The sequence below is a fragment of the Microtus ochrogaster genome, chromosome 16, assembly GCF_000317375.1.
Source record: "Microtus ochrogaster isolate Prairie Vole_2 chromosome 16, MicOch1.0, whole genome shotgun sequence".
Lineage (NCBI taxonomy): Eukaryota > Metazoa > Chordata > Mammalia > Rodentia > Cricetidae > Microtus > Microtus ochrogaster.
In genome coordinates this window covers 30,735,255-30,751,552 of record NC_022018.1, presented here as the reverse complement: position 1 = coordinate 30,751,552, position 16,298 = coordinate 30,735,255, and the positions used below count along the sequence as shown (strand labels likewise).

Here is a 16,298-nt window from a genome sequence, read left to right as displayed (position 1 = left end):
AACCTCTATTACAGAAGGTGGAGCTCTATGGATTTTTGGCATGCCTAGCATAGTGAGTGAAGGCAGAAGTAGTGTGACCCAGTTGCATTGATGAAAACATTCTATGTACTCTGTGTGCATATTGAAGTGATAACGAGGTTTAACAGCCAGACTAGACTTTCTGAACTTTCTGCCGTCTGAGTCTCGTGTCTGTGTCAGGAGCTGCAGTGTGTCACAGGGCACACGTGGTCCCTATTGAGTTTGTCTTTATCCAGGTGTTTTCCATTTCTACCATTAAATCTCACGCTTCAAGCTCAGAGACAAGTTGACATTGGCAATGGATGCCCATTATCTGTGTGTTTACGGCAGCGTTTAAGGGTTATTTCGGTACTCCTTAGTTCTCATAGTCTTCTGTTCCGTTCTCAGAGACAGGAGCGGAATCCTGTTTGGCCTCATTGGTGTGACCTCGCAGGTGCATGCTCCTCCCTCCCCCGAACACAAGCTAAAAAGCTTCTCTCCCCTTTGGTGTCCATAGTGAGGTGAAGCTGACAGTGGCCTCATTCTTGTCTGACCGCATCGTGGATGAAATCCTGGAGGCACTCTCCAGCAGCCATCGGAAGCTGGTGAGTGCTGGTGTCAGGAGCAGGCAGGAGGAGTGCCAACTCTGCGGGAGCTGGCCCTGCACAGTGGGGTCCAGGAAGGAGCGTGGTTTCTTTCCTCTTCTGCTGCTTCTAGGCACTCTGGAATGCATTAGAATTGAACGACAGGGGGCAGAAGTGAACAGTTTCAGAGATCTTGTCCGGCTTTAATGAAGGTCAAACCTGTGGGTGGATGACGTTCAGCCTCACGTCTAAAATGAACCTTGTTAGTTATGGACTGTACATTTGCAGCTGTTGTTCTGAGAGAATTAGTTCAGAATGGGTTTGGGGTTTTGAGATGGGTCTTATTTTAGCTCAGGCTGACCTTGAACTCAAGACAATCCTTTGTGGCCTCCTAAGTTCTGTGATTGCAGGTGTGACCCACTACTCCTTGCTCAAAATAGATTATTTCTTAAGTTTATGTTTTTATATATAGTATAATATTTATATGTTATATTGTGTGTATATAATGTATATAATTATATATAAAGTACAAACACACACACACACACATATATAGAAACACTCGTGTAGCCCATGCTAGCCTCTATTCTGTACATAGCCAAGGATGACCTTAAACTCCCGATTCTCCTCTTCCTCCTAAATGTGTGTGCTACCATGCCCTGCTAAGCCTATTCCTAGAAGACAGCTTATTTGTAGTGGCACTCCAGATGTTGCCTGTGGGCCCCATCTGGCCCCGAGCACGCGTTCCCAGTGTGCGAGCATTCATTAGTGAAGAAACCAGCAGGGGCTGCTATGAAGTTTCTAGTGCAATTTGACAGGACCACAGTATTCAAGCACATATTTATTTTCTAATTTCTCTGTATTGTATTTTATCAACATTTACAGCCCTGTGCCAAACTGTATAGAAAATGGCTTCCTGGCCAATCAAGCTGAACAAGTCACTTAGAGACATGGTCTTACTGTAGAGCCCTGGCCGGCCTAGCACATTCTATCTTAGAAACATTTGATTGATGTCTCATGGGTACTGGAGCTGTCTCAGAATGCTGACAGAATGCCACCAATGCTGGATGGTGTCTTGGCATGACTCCACCTGGGAGGCCTTCCTGGGAAGTTTGACATTTTTTCAAAATTTTCTTTTTATTTGGTGTGTCTGGCCATGTCTGTGTGGTCAGCTATATGGAGATCAGATCAGTTTGTGGGCGTCTGTTCCCTCTTTCCACTAACATGAGGTTCTTTAGTGGTATGTCTTGGCAGAAGGTGTTTTTATCTGCTGTTCCATCTTGCCAGTATCCTCATTTATACTCACTTGGCCCCCCCACAAAAAACCATAAAAGATGAAAGTTTCTCTGTATTGACTCAGAGTCATCACTGAAACTGGGCATGGTGATTCACACCTGAGACCCCAGCACTCAGGAGCGGAGGCTGAAGCGGGGAGGGTCTAGGTCAGGCAGGATTAGATAACGAGATATACTCCAAAAATGCTAAATAAATTACTTAATTAAATACCAAAATTCCCTTGCAAGTTAGCTCTCTCCAGCGCCACCTTGTGGAGGACATCTTCAGGAATTTACTAAAGAGTTCCTACTTGTTTCCTCCTCTAATTTCTGCTTGTGCTCTCTTGACCCAAGGCGGACCATTACAGCAGGAGAGGCAAGAGCCTTCCCCAGCGGGAGTCCCTAGAAATGGAGCTGGCTGAGGAGAAGCCAGTGAAGCGTGCCACACTTATGGTGGAGGATCTCAACGAGGTGGAGAGGTTGGAAGACCTAGACACCTGCATGGTAAGCCACGGCCCCCGCGGGTGCCCTCCCAACCCTTCTCCTCCACACACACATTGTGCAGTGCCCCTGGTTGGATTTTAAAGTCTCATTGTTTGAAATCAGACACTTTTCAGAACTTGGGGAGAGCCATTGGGGACCACATGCACGAAGCAACTTCCAGTTTCCGAAAACACGTGTTGCGCTGATGTGTGGCCAGGAGGAGGCATGCACCTCCCAGATGGAACCTCTCTGGATGACTCAGTGGGTCTGGTGGCTTCTCAGGGTCTGATGGTTGCGTTAGTTTGAATTTCAGTGCTAATGTTTCTGTAAAGACCCAATATGCGCAGTTGCACTAGGAAAGAGTTAGAGCCCCAAGTTAGGCTTAGACGTTGCCTTAATTTGGATTGAAGGGTTACTTCTAAGATCACAGAACATAATAAATATCATTGATCTCTTTGGAAAAATATTCAGTGTTCAGTCAAAAAATTTGCTGGCCACTTTAAAAACAACCTGAATTCATAAGGACGGGGTTCTTTTGGTGGTGGTGGGAGCTTGTTTTGTTTTATTTTAAGACAAGATGTTTCTTGATAGTCCAGGTTTACCTGGGGACTAAATAAGCCACTCAAGCTGGCCATGAAGTCATGGCAGTTTGCATGGCTCATGCTTGGGATTACAGATGTGAGCCCCCATAAAGTTCGAACCAAGAATTCTTTTTTGTTATTGTTGGTGTTGGTCTTTTATTCTGTTTTTGAGACACAGTGTATGTAAGTAGCCTTGCTGACCTCAAATTCCTGTATGTAGAAGATGACTTTGAATCCCAAATCTTGACTCAGCTTCCCAGGCACTAGGATGGCAAGTGTGCTCACTTTGATGTTTCTCAGATGTGGTGGCACACGCCTTTAATGCCAGCACTCAGAGGCAGAGGCAGCCAGGTCTCTTGTGAGTTTGAGGGCACCTGCTCTACAAAGCAGGTTGCAGGGCTGGAGAGATGGCTCAGTGGTTAAGAGCACCGACTGCTCTTCCAAAGGACCTGGGTTCAATTCCCAGCACCCACATGGCAGCTCACAACTGTCTGAAGATCCAGTTGCAGGGGATCTGACACCTTCACACCAATGCACATTAAATAAACCATAAAAAAAAAGCAGGTTGCAGAACAGATAGGGCTATTGCACAGAGAAACCCTGTCTTGAAAAACAAAACAAAAAAACATTAACAATAACAACAACAACAAAAACAATGTCAGAAAGAGGATCTTTCTAAAAAGGGGGTGGGATGAAGTGGAGAAATAGCTTAGTAATTAATAGTACTAGCTGGCCTTTCAGATGAATGGAGTCAGTACCCAGCTCGTAACCACAAAAACTCTAGTTCCAAGGAATTGGTCACCTCGGTTATCCACAAATATGTAGATGCACACAGACATTACACACACACAAACACACACACATAAATAAGATATATATGTACAAAATATATTTTTGTCCACATCACCTGCTTCTTGCATATAGCAGGGTATCTCGGGAAATCAAGATGGCCAAACTGCAGCTTTCTTATCCGCGCTCAGGGTCTGAAAGGTACAGTTCCTGTGTTACTGATTAATTATCCCTAATTTGTCACTCCTTCTAATATAATACCTTTAAAAACTGCCAGGAGGTTGGGGTGGCGGTGAGAAGGCGGTGTCTGTGGCTCCAGCCTGGCATCGCCAGCTCACTAATTGTCTGCTCTTCTCTCAGTTATTTTAATGAGTGTCAGAGCAGTTCAAAATCAAAAGCGACACTGCTGCTGAAGAGCCATTCCTCTCCTACTGCTGCTTGCTTGGAGAACTGGAGTGGCTTGAATTAACTGGGACACCACTTTGCAAACCCTGTCTCCAGCAATAAAGCAGCGATTACTTTCCACAATGCTTTCCAGCCACACAACACAAATATATAACGTTAAGTTTTTGAATGCAGTCTAAAATTTAGTGAAACTGTACTTGACCTGAGCAAGATACCATTTTTTAAAACTAATTTAAGGAAATTGCTTCATTTTCTAATACCAGCAGTTCACGTGTATGGAAGTTCAGACAGCGTTTCCTGTAGCTCAGGCTGGACCTTCAACTTCTGTGAGACTGACAATGACCGTGAACCGCTGGTCCTCCGGCCTCCATGACATCAGTGTTGTATCACAGGCGTAGGTCACCATGCCAGTTTTTTTGACAATGCTTTTTCTCTTTCTCTTTGTGTGTGCTTGTGCAAGTGTGAGTACACACATCTGTGTTGGTGTGTGCGCGTATGGAGGACAGAGGCCAAACTCAAGTGTCAGTCGGTGGGCACTGTCTGCCACTTAGGATGTGGGCTTGCTGGTTCCTGGCCCGGCCTCTGCTGAGATACAGCTCCATGCCACTGTGTTCAACTTTTTAACTGGGCTCTGGAACTGGAGCTCAGGTCTTCTTGCTTTGAAGAAGGCTGCACCACCTAGCTCGTCAAATCCAGGAGTTATTAGTTAAATGATTTGCTGGCAAGGCTGCTAACCAAAGGCTGTGGTCATTGTGTCTCGTTTACAACTAGCTGCACTAATGTGAATTGCACACCAGATGGTCCACATCATGACTGTTAAGTTATTCCTTGCAGTTTTATTCCGTGACAGACTTTTCTTGTGGAAAGAGGAGATATTACAACTTTTTAGCTACTAGGTTCACCAGCACCCCCAACTGCCAGGGCTTGGTTTCATTTCTATTGCTGTGAAAATACTCTGACAAAAGGGAAGAGCTTTATTTCAGCTCACAATAGAAACACTGTGTGTGTGTGTGTGTGTGTGTGTGTGTGTGTGTGTGTGTGTGTGTGTGTAGACAGGCTGCCCTGGAACTCCTGATCCTCCAGTCTCTAGTTTCTTAATGCTTGAATTATCATTGTGTACCCACTATACCTCCAGAAGGAGGAAAAAGTTGTGTTGTTGTTGTTTTGTTTTTAGAGGCAGAGATTTTTGTCTTGGTTCTGAATTCAATGATATTTAAATTTGGGGAAATATCGTCTGTAGGTACTAGGAATGAACTTGGTGTACAGCAAAAGGGTGCGTCTATCAAAGGGGAAGATAATGGGTGGTCCTTAAGGGAGACCTGTTACGTAGGTGATAGACAAAAGAAAGGCAGGAACTATGGCTACAGGCCTTCAGAGGAATTTAGGATTTTGGTATGGTAGCATATGCCCATAATCCCAAAGGTGAAAGAGGGTGGGTCCAGGATTCTAGGCTAGCCTGGGCAACATGAACCCTTGTTTCAAAATAAGCTGATAAGTAAAGCACAACCCCAGAGGAGGAACAGAGGTACCGTCTGCTGCTCAAGTCTGATGTAGTGATGAACTGTACTGATGTACTGATAGAAACTTTGGGTCAAAAGTTTTTATCCATGAAGCGTTCGTTGTGTGCTTGGTATTCTTGGCTTCCCATGGTAGGTAATGAAGCCTCCACCAGGCTTGCAACACTGAAAGGCACCACCACAGTGCTAATTTGGGTAGCTCTAGCAATTGGCACACATGCAACTTCAACTCTCGGATCTGTTTAGACGTTGGAAGGCGGGAATGTACCACCCCTATGAGATTTGTCATTGACTAGGTATGGTGGTGCATTCCTTTAATCCCAGCACTTGGGAGACAGATAGAAGGATCTCTGTGAGTTCGAGGACAGCCTGGTCTACATAGAGACCCTGTCTCAAAAACAAATAAAAACCATGTTATTATGCTATTTACATGTTTTGTATTATTGCTGATTTCATCCCCCAAATGTCATTGTTACAAAAGAAATAGCCAGGTTTTAACCAAGAGTAATGGAAGTTCCCTACAGTGTACTCCGTACTCTTAGATACAGTTGTGTGCTTACTAGAACTTACTGTCAGTATTTTTAGTTTAAAAATTCAGAGCTGATAATCCCATGCTTTTTTCAGACCCAGGCCAGCTAGACTGAATGGAGGTGGGCGGTCCTTGGACTTCCCACAGGTCAGGGAACCCTGATTGCTCTTCAAGCTGATGAGGGAGAGGGACTTGATCGGGGGAGGGGGAGGGAAATGGGAGGCGGTGGCGGGGAGGAGGCAGAAATCCTTAATAAATAAAAAAAAATAAATAAAAATAAAAAAAAAATTAGAGCTGAATGAGTGCATTTGAATACAAAGGGCTACTAGAGCCTTAAGAATAGTAATTGTGTTATTCAGCCATATTCCAATTTCATTTTTTCTTCATCCTAATTTACTCATTTAAAAGGAGATCTGTCTTATATGTGCCTAAGCTCACCTTGAATTGAAGTGGTTCTTCATTAATAAACCTGAATACAATGGGAAAGTGTGTTCTAAGAGAGGGGTGCCTGTTGCTATGGAGACAGAGAAGACCACCAGGGGAGGGATGTTGTCAAGGAAGGCTTCCTGGAGGAAGGTTCTAAGCATTGGGCCAGGTGCACAGTTACTGATGGTACCCTGACATTTGGAAAAGAAGCTGGTGGAGAAGAGAATGAGTAAGTGAACCCAGGAGAGAGCCACGGGGGCTTGGGATGAGGAGACAGCTTGAATGCCGGTCATTATAGTTAGCAAGACTAACAGGAGGCAGGACTGCCGAGGTGAAAAGGGAAGCCCAAGCCAATTCATCACACACAGCCTCGTAGTGCAAGGGGGGTGGGCTGGGCAGTTTGGGCAGAGTCAGATGTTAGTGCGGTCCACTGAGATGCTGACAAGGCCCTGGGTGAGCTGCTGGCTGTGGGAAATAACACAGGACTCAGTGGGCAGCTCAGAATTGATAGCAAGCCACACCCATGTAAGTTCACGTTTCAAATACATGCCCCAGACTAGCTTTGCTGTCCGTGTCCTTTGCCTGGCCAGCACGCTCAGTTTGTAAAGATTCTCGTTGGTGCTGTAATGAAGCATTCCATTCTGTGCTTTGTGGCCTGTCCCCCAAGTAACTGAAGGAGTTGATGCCCTGTGAGCAGTTACTTGAAATTGGAACCCTAAATGGTGGAGACTCAGCAAAGGCTCTTCTCGGGAGAATAAGAAACCTCTCCTATGTGCACTAAACCACTCATGTTTTGCTATAAAACAATACCATTGGAAACATATGGGAAGTTTGTTTGATAGGATATTTACCCAACTCTTCACCATAGCTTGGCTATAAATCTTGAATTCGTTTTAAGCAAGCTCAAAGCAAATGAAAAATAGCTGACAATATTGCTATGTTCTTGACCTATTCTCTCATTGGTGAAATAGATGCTGTAAAAGTATTTCCTAAAATGTGCATGGTGTTGCATACCTGTGATCCTAGGATTTAGGGAGGGGAGGAGAGACAGAGACAGGCTGATCCCTGGGGTTTGCTGGTCAATCAGGAAAGCCAGTCCAGCGATCTTAGAGTCAGTACAGACCCTGGCTTAAAAAAAAAAAAAATTAAGGAGTATATCCAGTATCTACTCTTGAATTCCACACACACAGACATACATATGCATGAGTACCTCCCCCCCTACGCATAGACACAAATAATCACATGTGCCACACTTATATACCATACATATAAACAGACAAAACATGGCAAGTATTCTGGTTTCTAGAACAGACCAGGTTTCTTAGGTTTAGGTGCTAAGTTGTCTTTATCCAAAGCACCATTTGAGGGTAAAGAGTTAGAATGAAGAAAATTGAGGGCTTGATCTCAGAAAAGCTCGGGACCCATGGGACTTAAGCCTTGTGGTGAGACCTCCTGGCGGCCTGTTGGTGTCTACAGCATCCACCCAGAATCTGCATCTGCGCTCAGCAGCCCTGCTGTCCCCCTGCTCAGCACCACTGTAGTTTGTTTGATACTTATTTTTATTCTTTTACTCTGTGTGTGTGTGTGTGTGTGTGTGTGTGTGTGTGTGTGTGCACAACTTGGGGATCCAGTTCTCTCCTTCTACCACATTGTCTCTGGGGATGGAGCACTCCAGTCCTCGGGGTTGTGTTAGATGCTTTTGTAAACCTGCTGAGCCATCTCAGCACCCAAATTATTCTTTTAAGGAGTAAATTATCATAAGCTTTAATGTGTTCTCTTTCAGCACTGCGGTCAGCTATGATCTTGTGCTATGTTTACCGAGCTAATTTCCTGATGTCACCAAACTGGAGTCTGTTCTGGAGGCAGGATGGACATCCTCCCTAACCTCCTTACTCTTGCCTTCTGTAGTCAATGGGTTTTCTAAATTAAATAGTTTTGAATTGTATTCTATAGATGCGCTGCTTGGTAGGGTTTCCCTCATTTGTCTTTCACAGTAATGAGAACAGATGCTGACAAAGCTTCTGTGAAACTTGGAATAACACAGACTCAGCATACAGCAATGTTCTTAGGAATTTCCTCACCTTCTCTTCCACTGTTAAAGGGGTAGAGAGGACTTGTTGTTCTTAGTACATATCCTGTCCCTATGTTCATCTGAATAAGTATTTGCTAAAAGATACTTGCTTGAGGCAGTGTGATGCTGCCTGAGTTGTAATTGAGTGCAAGTATAATTCCATCACTCTAAACATGGAGGCAGGTAGATCCAGAAGTTCAAGGCTAGCCTCAGCTGTATAGAAAGTATAAGGCCAGCGTGAGCTACAATGAGAACCATTCTCAGAACAACAACAAATATATAGTTTCTTGAGATCAGTACCAGATTCTTTCTTTCTTTCTTTCTTTCTTTCTTTCTTTCTTTCTTTCTTTCTTTCTTTCTTTCTTTCTTTTTTTGGCTACTATCAAAAATATTTAATTATATTCATTTTTAAAGAGAGTACTCAAGTGTGTAATTTCACCTTGGGTTCATTTACCAGATTAAAGGGGATAAAAAGTAAAGTGATTCTTATTTGCTGGGGAACATGTGGTATAGTAGGAAGGTAATGGCTTAATTTTCCTTCATTAAAGAATATCTATAAATCTGATAAAATAAGGAAATGAACCACTTCTACTTCAGGCTAGCACTCTGCTGTGCTGGGATAAGAGTCTTTGGCCAGTACTGAATGTGTGTGTCTGAACATCACAGTGCCGGTTCATGCTGGATGTGAGACAAGGCCGTGGGTATGAGAACTGAGGAGGACAGCGAGGAGCCAGATTTAATGGTGTTGGGAGAAGCATGGCATACCTCCAGTTTTCCCTTCCTTATGCTGTCCAACCGTTATCAAAGCTAGAGTTGTATCTGTTCTTCTCCGCTGATTTATGCGGCCTCATTCTTTTGAAAATAGAGATGCATTGAAAATGGCTTTCTAGCTACAAGTGTGGTAACATTAGAGTAGATATTTGAGGCTATTAATCGATTAAGCTCCTCTCTTAGCATTGACTCAGCAGATAATCTGGTTGGAAATACTTAGGTTTTCACATGTAGCTCATTACACAGGGATTACCTAGATCCATTTTCAAAGTACCCAGGAAAGTACAAGGTCAGCCAAGGATGCCTTAAATCAAAGAGCAAGGATTGGTGTTATATCCAAAGAGACCATCTCAAGGGACATGCAGGGTAGATTGAATAAATGTCAATGGGACACTGAGTGCCAGAAAGAACAGGGATTGCAAAATCTTTTGCTACACTGAATTAATTTTAAAATATGCTTGTTCATGGTATTGTTAAAAATATATCAAGAAAGGAGTGGTTCCGGGGGACTTAACAGAAGAGAGGTGCCAAACAGACTCAGGAAGGAGAGAACCATAGGAAATCCATCCTTGCAGCTCTTGCTGTCGGCATTAATTAAAGCAAGAATCGCCAGTATTGCTTAAAAGTAGTCTCGTCTGCATGGACTGGCGGTAGCACTTCCCAGAGTGGCTATTAATAACAGAGGAATGGCACTCGACAGTGAAACACCCAGGAAGTCCCCACTCCAATCAAGAGACCAAACGGCTTCCCCAACCATAGTGGCCGCCCGATGTGGGCTACCTGTTGTGACTGACTCAGCGGGCCACAGCACCCACTGTGTGAAATTCCTGCCTAAAACCATTTTCCCTGCATCTCATTATGAAGAAATGGAAGGAAGAAAAGCTGCACTGAGGTAGAGTCAAGAGGAGGTACTGGGTGAGATAAAAGAGGCTAAAGATACATTTTTTACATATAATGTGCGGTTCTCCGTTAGGTTCTGGATCTAAAGAAGAGAATTTATGTATTTGACAGATAATTGAGGGAGGCCGAGTGTAGCGGCTTTTGCCAGCACTTACAATGTAGGGGCAGGAAGATGAATTCACCATCATCCTCGGCTAAATGGAAGTTTGAGGCCAGACCCCGTCTCAAAGAATTCTAACTGAGGAAATTTGAACATAGCCTATGATATGTGGCTTGCATATGATGTGATGACTATTAATTTTCTTTGTTTCACCAATCATGAGAGGCTATAGAGGATTATGTCGTTTCTGGGATAATCATGTAGCGGTCATAAGGAAGAAATATAAAGATGGCTCAGCAGGTAAAGGTGTTTATTACCAAGCCTGACAACCTGACATCAACTACCAGAATCCACAAGGTAGAAGGAGAGAACTGGCTTCTGCAGGCTGACCTCTGACCTCCACTCATGCACTTTAGCATGTGTACATGCATGCAATTGCACACACACACGCATGTACATAAATAAATGTAATAAACGATTTCAGCAAAATATGTGTGTGTAAACTTGCGGGGCGAAGGAGCAAAGTGAAGGAAGTCACGTGACTGGGATGACAGGCATGCCGCCTCGTGAGTGCAAGAGAAGTCTTGTATTTAGTCCCCTCTCTTCATAAACCTGAGAGTGTTTAAATAGATCAAAGAGTGGATGCATACATCTGAAGAGATTAATGTCCAAAGAAGTGGGTGCCTCCCAGTTTATGACCTATGCGCGAGAGTCCATGAGGAAGATTTTACCACACTAATGTGAGACAAAATGTGAAGGAAATATAGCTGATTTAAAAGGTGGTTCTCACCTTGAGGGTTACGACCCCTTTGTTGAGTGCATACCAGATATTACATTTCACAACAGTAGCAAAATTACAGTTATGAGGTAGCAAGGAAATAATTTTATGGTTGCGGGTCGCCATGGCATAAGGGATTTATTAAAGGGCTGCAGCATTAGGAAAGCTGAGAACTACTGTTCTATATTTTTCCATTTTAGCTGCTATTCCATCATTTACTTTTGCATCTGTGAACTGATGTTTCCTGCCTGTGTCATTTGCTTATTCCCCATTAGGGGGCTTTTAGATTCATTCTAGGTATTTTTTTCTGTGAGAAAAAAAAAAATCTACTTTACCCTTAATCTCTCCCAACCCTACCCTTCCCTCACAGACTGGCACTGAGCTTCAGCGAGGTCACTGATGGTGTAGCACGGCATGTTGGGTACTGTAGTAAACGCTTCATAGTCTATGTCTTAGTTAATCCTCACAATAATTTAAACTGGAAAACAAGCCCAGTGCTACAAAAAGCATTGGCCCAGATTCCACAGCAAATGGGAGATCTAAGGTTTGAGCCCATTTCTTGGATGCCTGAGTGTAAGGTAGTGCTTTGTACTCAGAACTCCTTCCTGTCTGTAGTGCGGAGATGGGGACACCAAGACAGCCTAAGTGAGTTTCAAGAGCTTACAGGCATGAGAGTGAACCATCTTCACGTTGTCTAAATGTTGAGCTGCTGGTTGCCATGGCTTCCCTCTGCATGTCACGCTCAGAAAGGAAAGGCTCCTCACTGTTACATGTAATGACCATGGAGGTGTAATTGGGACGGAGGACTCATCCTGATAAATTAACCGTTCAGAAAGAGAAGGGAAGTTTAAGATGACCGATGAGCCCGACTCCTCATACTTAGAGCCATAACTTGTGGATGCTCCAGGGGAATGTGTGTTAGCACAGGCATACAGCTGAAGGTTTGAAAATACATTTTTCCTCTTTTTCCTTTCATTTAGCAAAGATGTTTTTGAGCTCACCTTATAGGTCATAATACGAACCATGTTTGAAGAAAAATGCTTAAGCCTTTCTGTGACTATGGATGATGGCAGGGGTGGCACTGGGAATGGTTTCCTCCTGCATCCTCCCCTTCCTCTGCAGTCACCCACACTGTTCACACACACAGCCCGAGGAGCTCTACATTTTCATTCCATTTTATGTTGAGGAAAATTGACACATGAAACATAGAACTAAGAAAAACACAGCCTCAGATAGGCACAGTAGGGACCCTTCTGCAAAGCAAGAAGGATTCTGTCACCTCGGGCTAGTTTCACACACACTGATGACTCAAGTACGACTTCTAAACTACGCCACCCTCACTTTAAAAATAGTAGGATGTGTTAGCGGCTGCCAATGGTGACCAATGGGTTTCAAATTTTAAGGTAAGATGTTAATTCTCATCAGGAAATATTTAGTTTCCATTTGACTGGTCGACTGTGCAGGATTCCAGCATCAGATTTCTGTGTAAGAAGTTTTGATCGTGGAGGGAGTGAGAGACTCCAAGTGCTTTCCCCTGAAGTGCGGTGGAGAGCGTAGAGGGCTCTAAGTGGCCTTTCAGGAGACATCTGTGCTCACCCTGAGTCCCACTCCCCACACAGTTGCAGACCAAGGCGAGATCTGTGTGTGCGCGCGCGCATCGGGGGTTGGGGGATTCTAATATCTGACTAGTGTTCTGCCCACTGAGTGCCCTGGCAACTGATGATGTCACTATGGGTTTGGAGACATGCTAAGAAACAGAGTTAACGTCTGTATGTATGAGCATTGCAGTGTCTAAAGCTGTAGCTGTGCCGCTGCTTGTTAAAAGCTTGGCTGGATGCTTCACGCCATGAACTTGGCGCTAGTCTTACCCCGTTGCTCTGCTGCGATAGCTTTTTGTGTATTTTAGCTTTCTCTACTTTGTGTATGTCTCTCTCCCTCCCTTTTTCTTGTAATGCTGTTGCTTTGTCTCTCTTCCATTCATATTTTTTTCCCTTTCCTTTTGCTGCATGGAGACTCTCTGCTGTACAAGTGTAAGTACCCTCCAGCGGCACTGCAGTCCCTGGCTGCGCTGCTTCGCATTCTCACGCCCCATTTGCTTCTGCACTGCCTGGCTGGTCTCCCGGGAGATGTTGTCTTTCCATCCGCAGATCCTGAATGAAAGAGGCAATAATTTAGAAACAGGATGGGGGTTGACCAGATGGTTCAGTCTTAAATAAGCCAGGGGATGAATTGAAAATCTCCCCAGCTGGGTGCCTGAGAGTAAGAGAACTTTGATGAAGAGGTTGCCACATTTGAGGGGAGGGAGGAGGAAGTTCTCAAGACTCAAGGAGCAAATGTCCAAGTGTTTCTCACCCTTGTCATATTGCTTGTTGCAGGCCCAGGATTATAGAATATTGGCATTATGATTTGTTTCTCAGATTAGACATTACTAAACTGCTTCTCAACTGGTACTGGTTTGGGGTGGTATTTTTTTTTCTTTTTTCCACCAAACAAGGAAAGAAAAATAATTTTGGGTTCTTGAGCTTAGAATGACAGCATTATATACTACTCTTTGTGAAAACTTAGCAAAAATAAAAAGAATGTTTTTAATAAGGGAAATACCTTATCCTATCTTCACGGTGATTTGAGCAATTTTGGTTTCATTTTTAAAAAATTAGTATGCTTAGGGATCACCTAGTAAAAGTGGGTCTGAGAGGGAGACGCTGTTGTGAACCAAGTTCTATCTTTACTTTGCAAATCGTGTTGACAGTGGACAAATCTTTGTTGAGCTACAGGCAGAATGGTTTTACACATTATAAAAATTGGGTCCAATGAGTAAGATTTCTAAGTACTATAGATATCTGTGCTGCTTTTGGCCTCTTCAAAAACAGCCATGGTGTGCCGCTGTTCACGTTTATAGCACAGTGCGGATTTATTGGCACTTATGGTATCAAGATGAAAAAGTCTATATTTAGGCTTTCCTTTTAAAATTGCATTTTAAAATGAAGATTTAACATATTTTTTTTCTTCTCACTCATAGAATGCATTTTTAAAAGTTAGTTCTGCCAGTTAAAGATAGTCTGCTCCTAGCACTTCAGCGGCCCTTGCCCTTCGTCTGATGAGCACTTTGGGATTTCCTCGACTCAGAAAGTTGCTTGGCCATTGACAAGTGAGCAGGAACAGTGGAGGGAACTAGGGCACGGTGAAGGAATTAACCCTTGTGTTTTGGCACAAAAGAAGAAGAGCATGCACAGTTCTAAGCACGGCCGCTGCCATCCCTCCTCCCAGAATACAGCTTATCAAACCTAACCACTGCGAGGAGGAAGAACAGTGCAAGCCAGTGGGTTTCTAGAGAAGCTGGAGTATTTGCTGCTAAATAAGTCCTTGTGCAGAAAATCTGTCCGTCTGTATATGGCCTTTCTTAGGAACTATTGGAGTCATAAGATAAGCAAGGGAGATTGAGCAAGTCTGTATTTTCCATAAAACTAAGAAAGAAAGCATTGCAAAGAAAAGGCACAGCTTGTGAGAGGTGAGGCTCCCTTTTCTGTTTCTTTCTGTGTTCTCTATAAACCTTATGAGAGAAAGAGATTGAAGCCATTGGCATTGAAGGGTCTTTTGTTGTTTTGAGACAGGGTCTGTGTGTAACCCCCTGGCTTCAAACCTGCAGCGCTCCCTCTGCTTCAGCCTCTTGATGGTGGGATTGCAAGCTTGAGGGAGTACCCAGGGTTTGGTCTCGTTCTTGATGCCAGGTGTGGAAGCAAGCTGAGGTGCAGATTCTCACTTTAGCCAAAAATACAAAGCTTGGGAACCAGCAGAAATGGTAAGATAACAGAAGACTTTTTGGGGAAACATAACTAGCAGTTCTCTGCTCATAGAGGGTTCATTCAAAATGCAGCAGTGCAATGGAAAATACTAGAAGACATTCCCCCCACCCGACATTTGAAACTTAATACCAGGCTTTGAAACATTGGAAAACACAATCATAATAACAAAACTACTTCCATCCTGATCCGTGTCAGCCAAAGAAATGCCCAGTGACTTTCAGGTTTCTATGTGTTTTCAAAATTAGGTTACGCTAAATGACTTATTTACAGATGGGTCACTAAGTTAACAAATGAGTTTCTTTATCTAGATAGTATCTATTCTTTATCTGTACGTGAAATAATATGTATCCCTTTTCAAATATTAAAGCTACTGTATGGACATAATGTTACAATTTTGACACGTTTGACACTTATTTCTTACCTATCATACTGGGTTTAAAGAGAGGGAAACCCTAGCTATTTTGTCTGTGAATGCTCTCTGTGAAAAACAAAAACAAAAACAAACAAACAAAAAAAAACCCAAAAAACCAAAAAACAAAACCCTAACCCTGAGGCACAAGAAGGACATAAAGTATCAGGTATCCTCCACACCTGCATTTTAAACTTCTTTCCTAGTTAGGATTACCTGAATGAAATTCTATCCCAAGCTGAGTTTGTCTTGCTTTTAATGTGTATTTCAGACAGAGTCTTGTGTAGTCGAGGCTTGCTTCAAACCTGCTGCCAGTCAGTCCAGGCTGGCCTTGAGTTTGCCATCATCAGTGGACACCTTATGCCTTGTTTCTGGCTTACCTGTTGAGCCTCTCCTTACCGAGATTGTGTGGGAGGTCTCTAAGACTTGCTAAATACAAATGCGTCTTTGCAGCGGCTCTCCTTTTAAACAGATACCTACTGGCTTTTTGCTGAATCTTAGGAGTGGGTTGCTTCCCAGGCCACTTCTGCTTTGCAGGCTCTGCGCCTCACACACAGTCTGTGAGCTTCCCACTCAGCCTGGCTGCCTCCAGCAAGTCACACTGGTTGTTTAGGAAAGCCATTATTTGTGTGAATCTGATCACTTGACTTTCCTCTCCCTGTTTTCCCAACATTTAGTAGCAAATGTGTGGGGTTGGTTTTGTTTTTGTTTTTTTGTTTTTGTTTTTGTTTTTTGTTTTTTATTTTTATTAAAACCAGGGTAACTGGTTTTGTAATTTTGTAATTGGCTGGGCGGTGGTGGCGCACACCTTTAATCCCAGCACTCGGGAGGCAGAGGCAGGCGGATCTCTGTGAGTTCGAGACCAGCCTGGTCTACAAGAG

General features: G+C 43.6%; 1 protein-coding gene across 15 annotated transcripts in view; it reads left to right on the top strand.

Annotated features, from left to right (window-relative positions):
- Positions 1-16,298, top strand: part of Carmil1 (capping protein regulator and myosin 1 linker 1) — a 261,752-nt gene that overhangs the window by 215,613 nt on the left and 29,841 nt on the right. For 10 of the 15 annotated variants that reach the window (XM_026782902.1, XM_026782904.1, XM_026782899.1 and 7 more), the window contains 3 exons: positions 515-602; positions 2,210-2,359; positions 13,218-13,235. In XM_026782902.1, coding sequence (XP_026638703.1) covers positions 515-602; positions 2,210-2,359; positions 13,218-13,235 — 256 coding nt within the window. The remainder of the gene's footprint in view (positions 1-514; positions 603-2,209; positions 2,360-13,217; positions 13,236-16,298) is intronic. The other 5 variants (XM_026782903.1, XM_026782901.1, XM_013349122.2 and 2 more) reach the window with 1 other exon arrangement.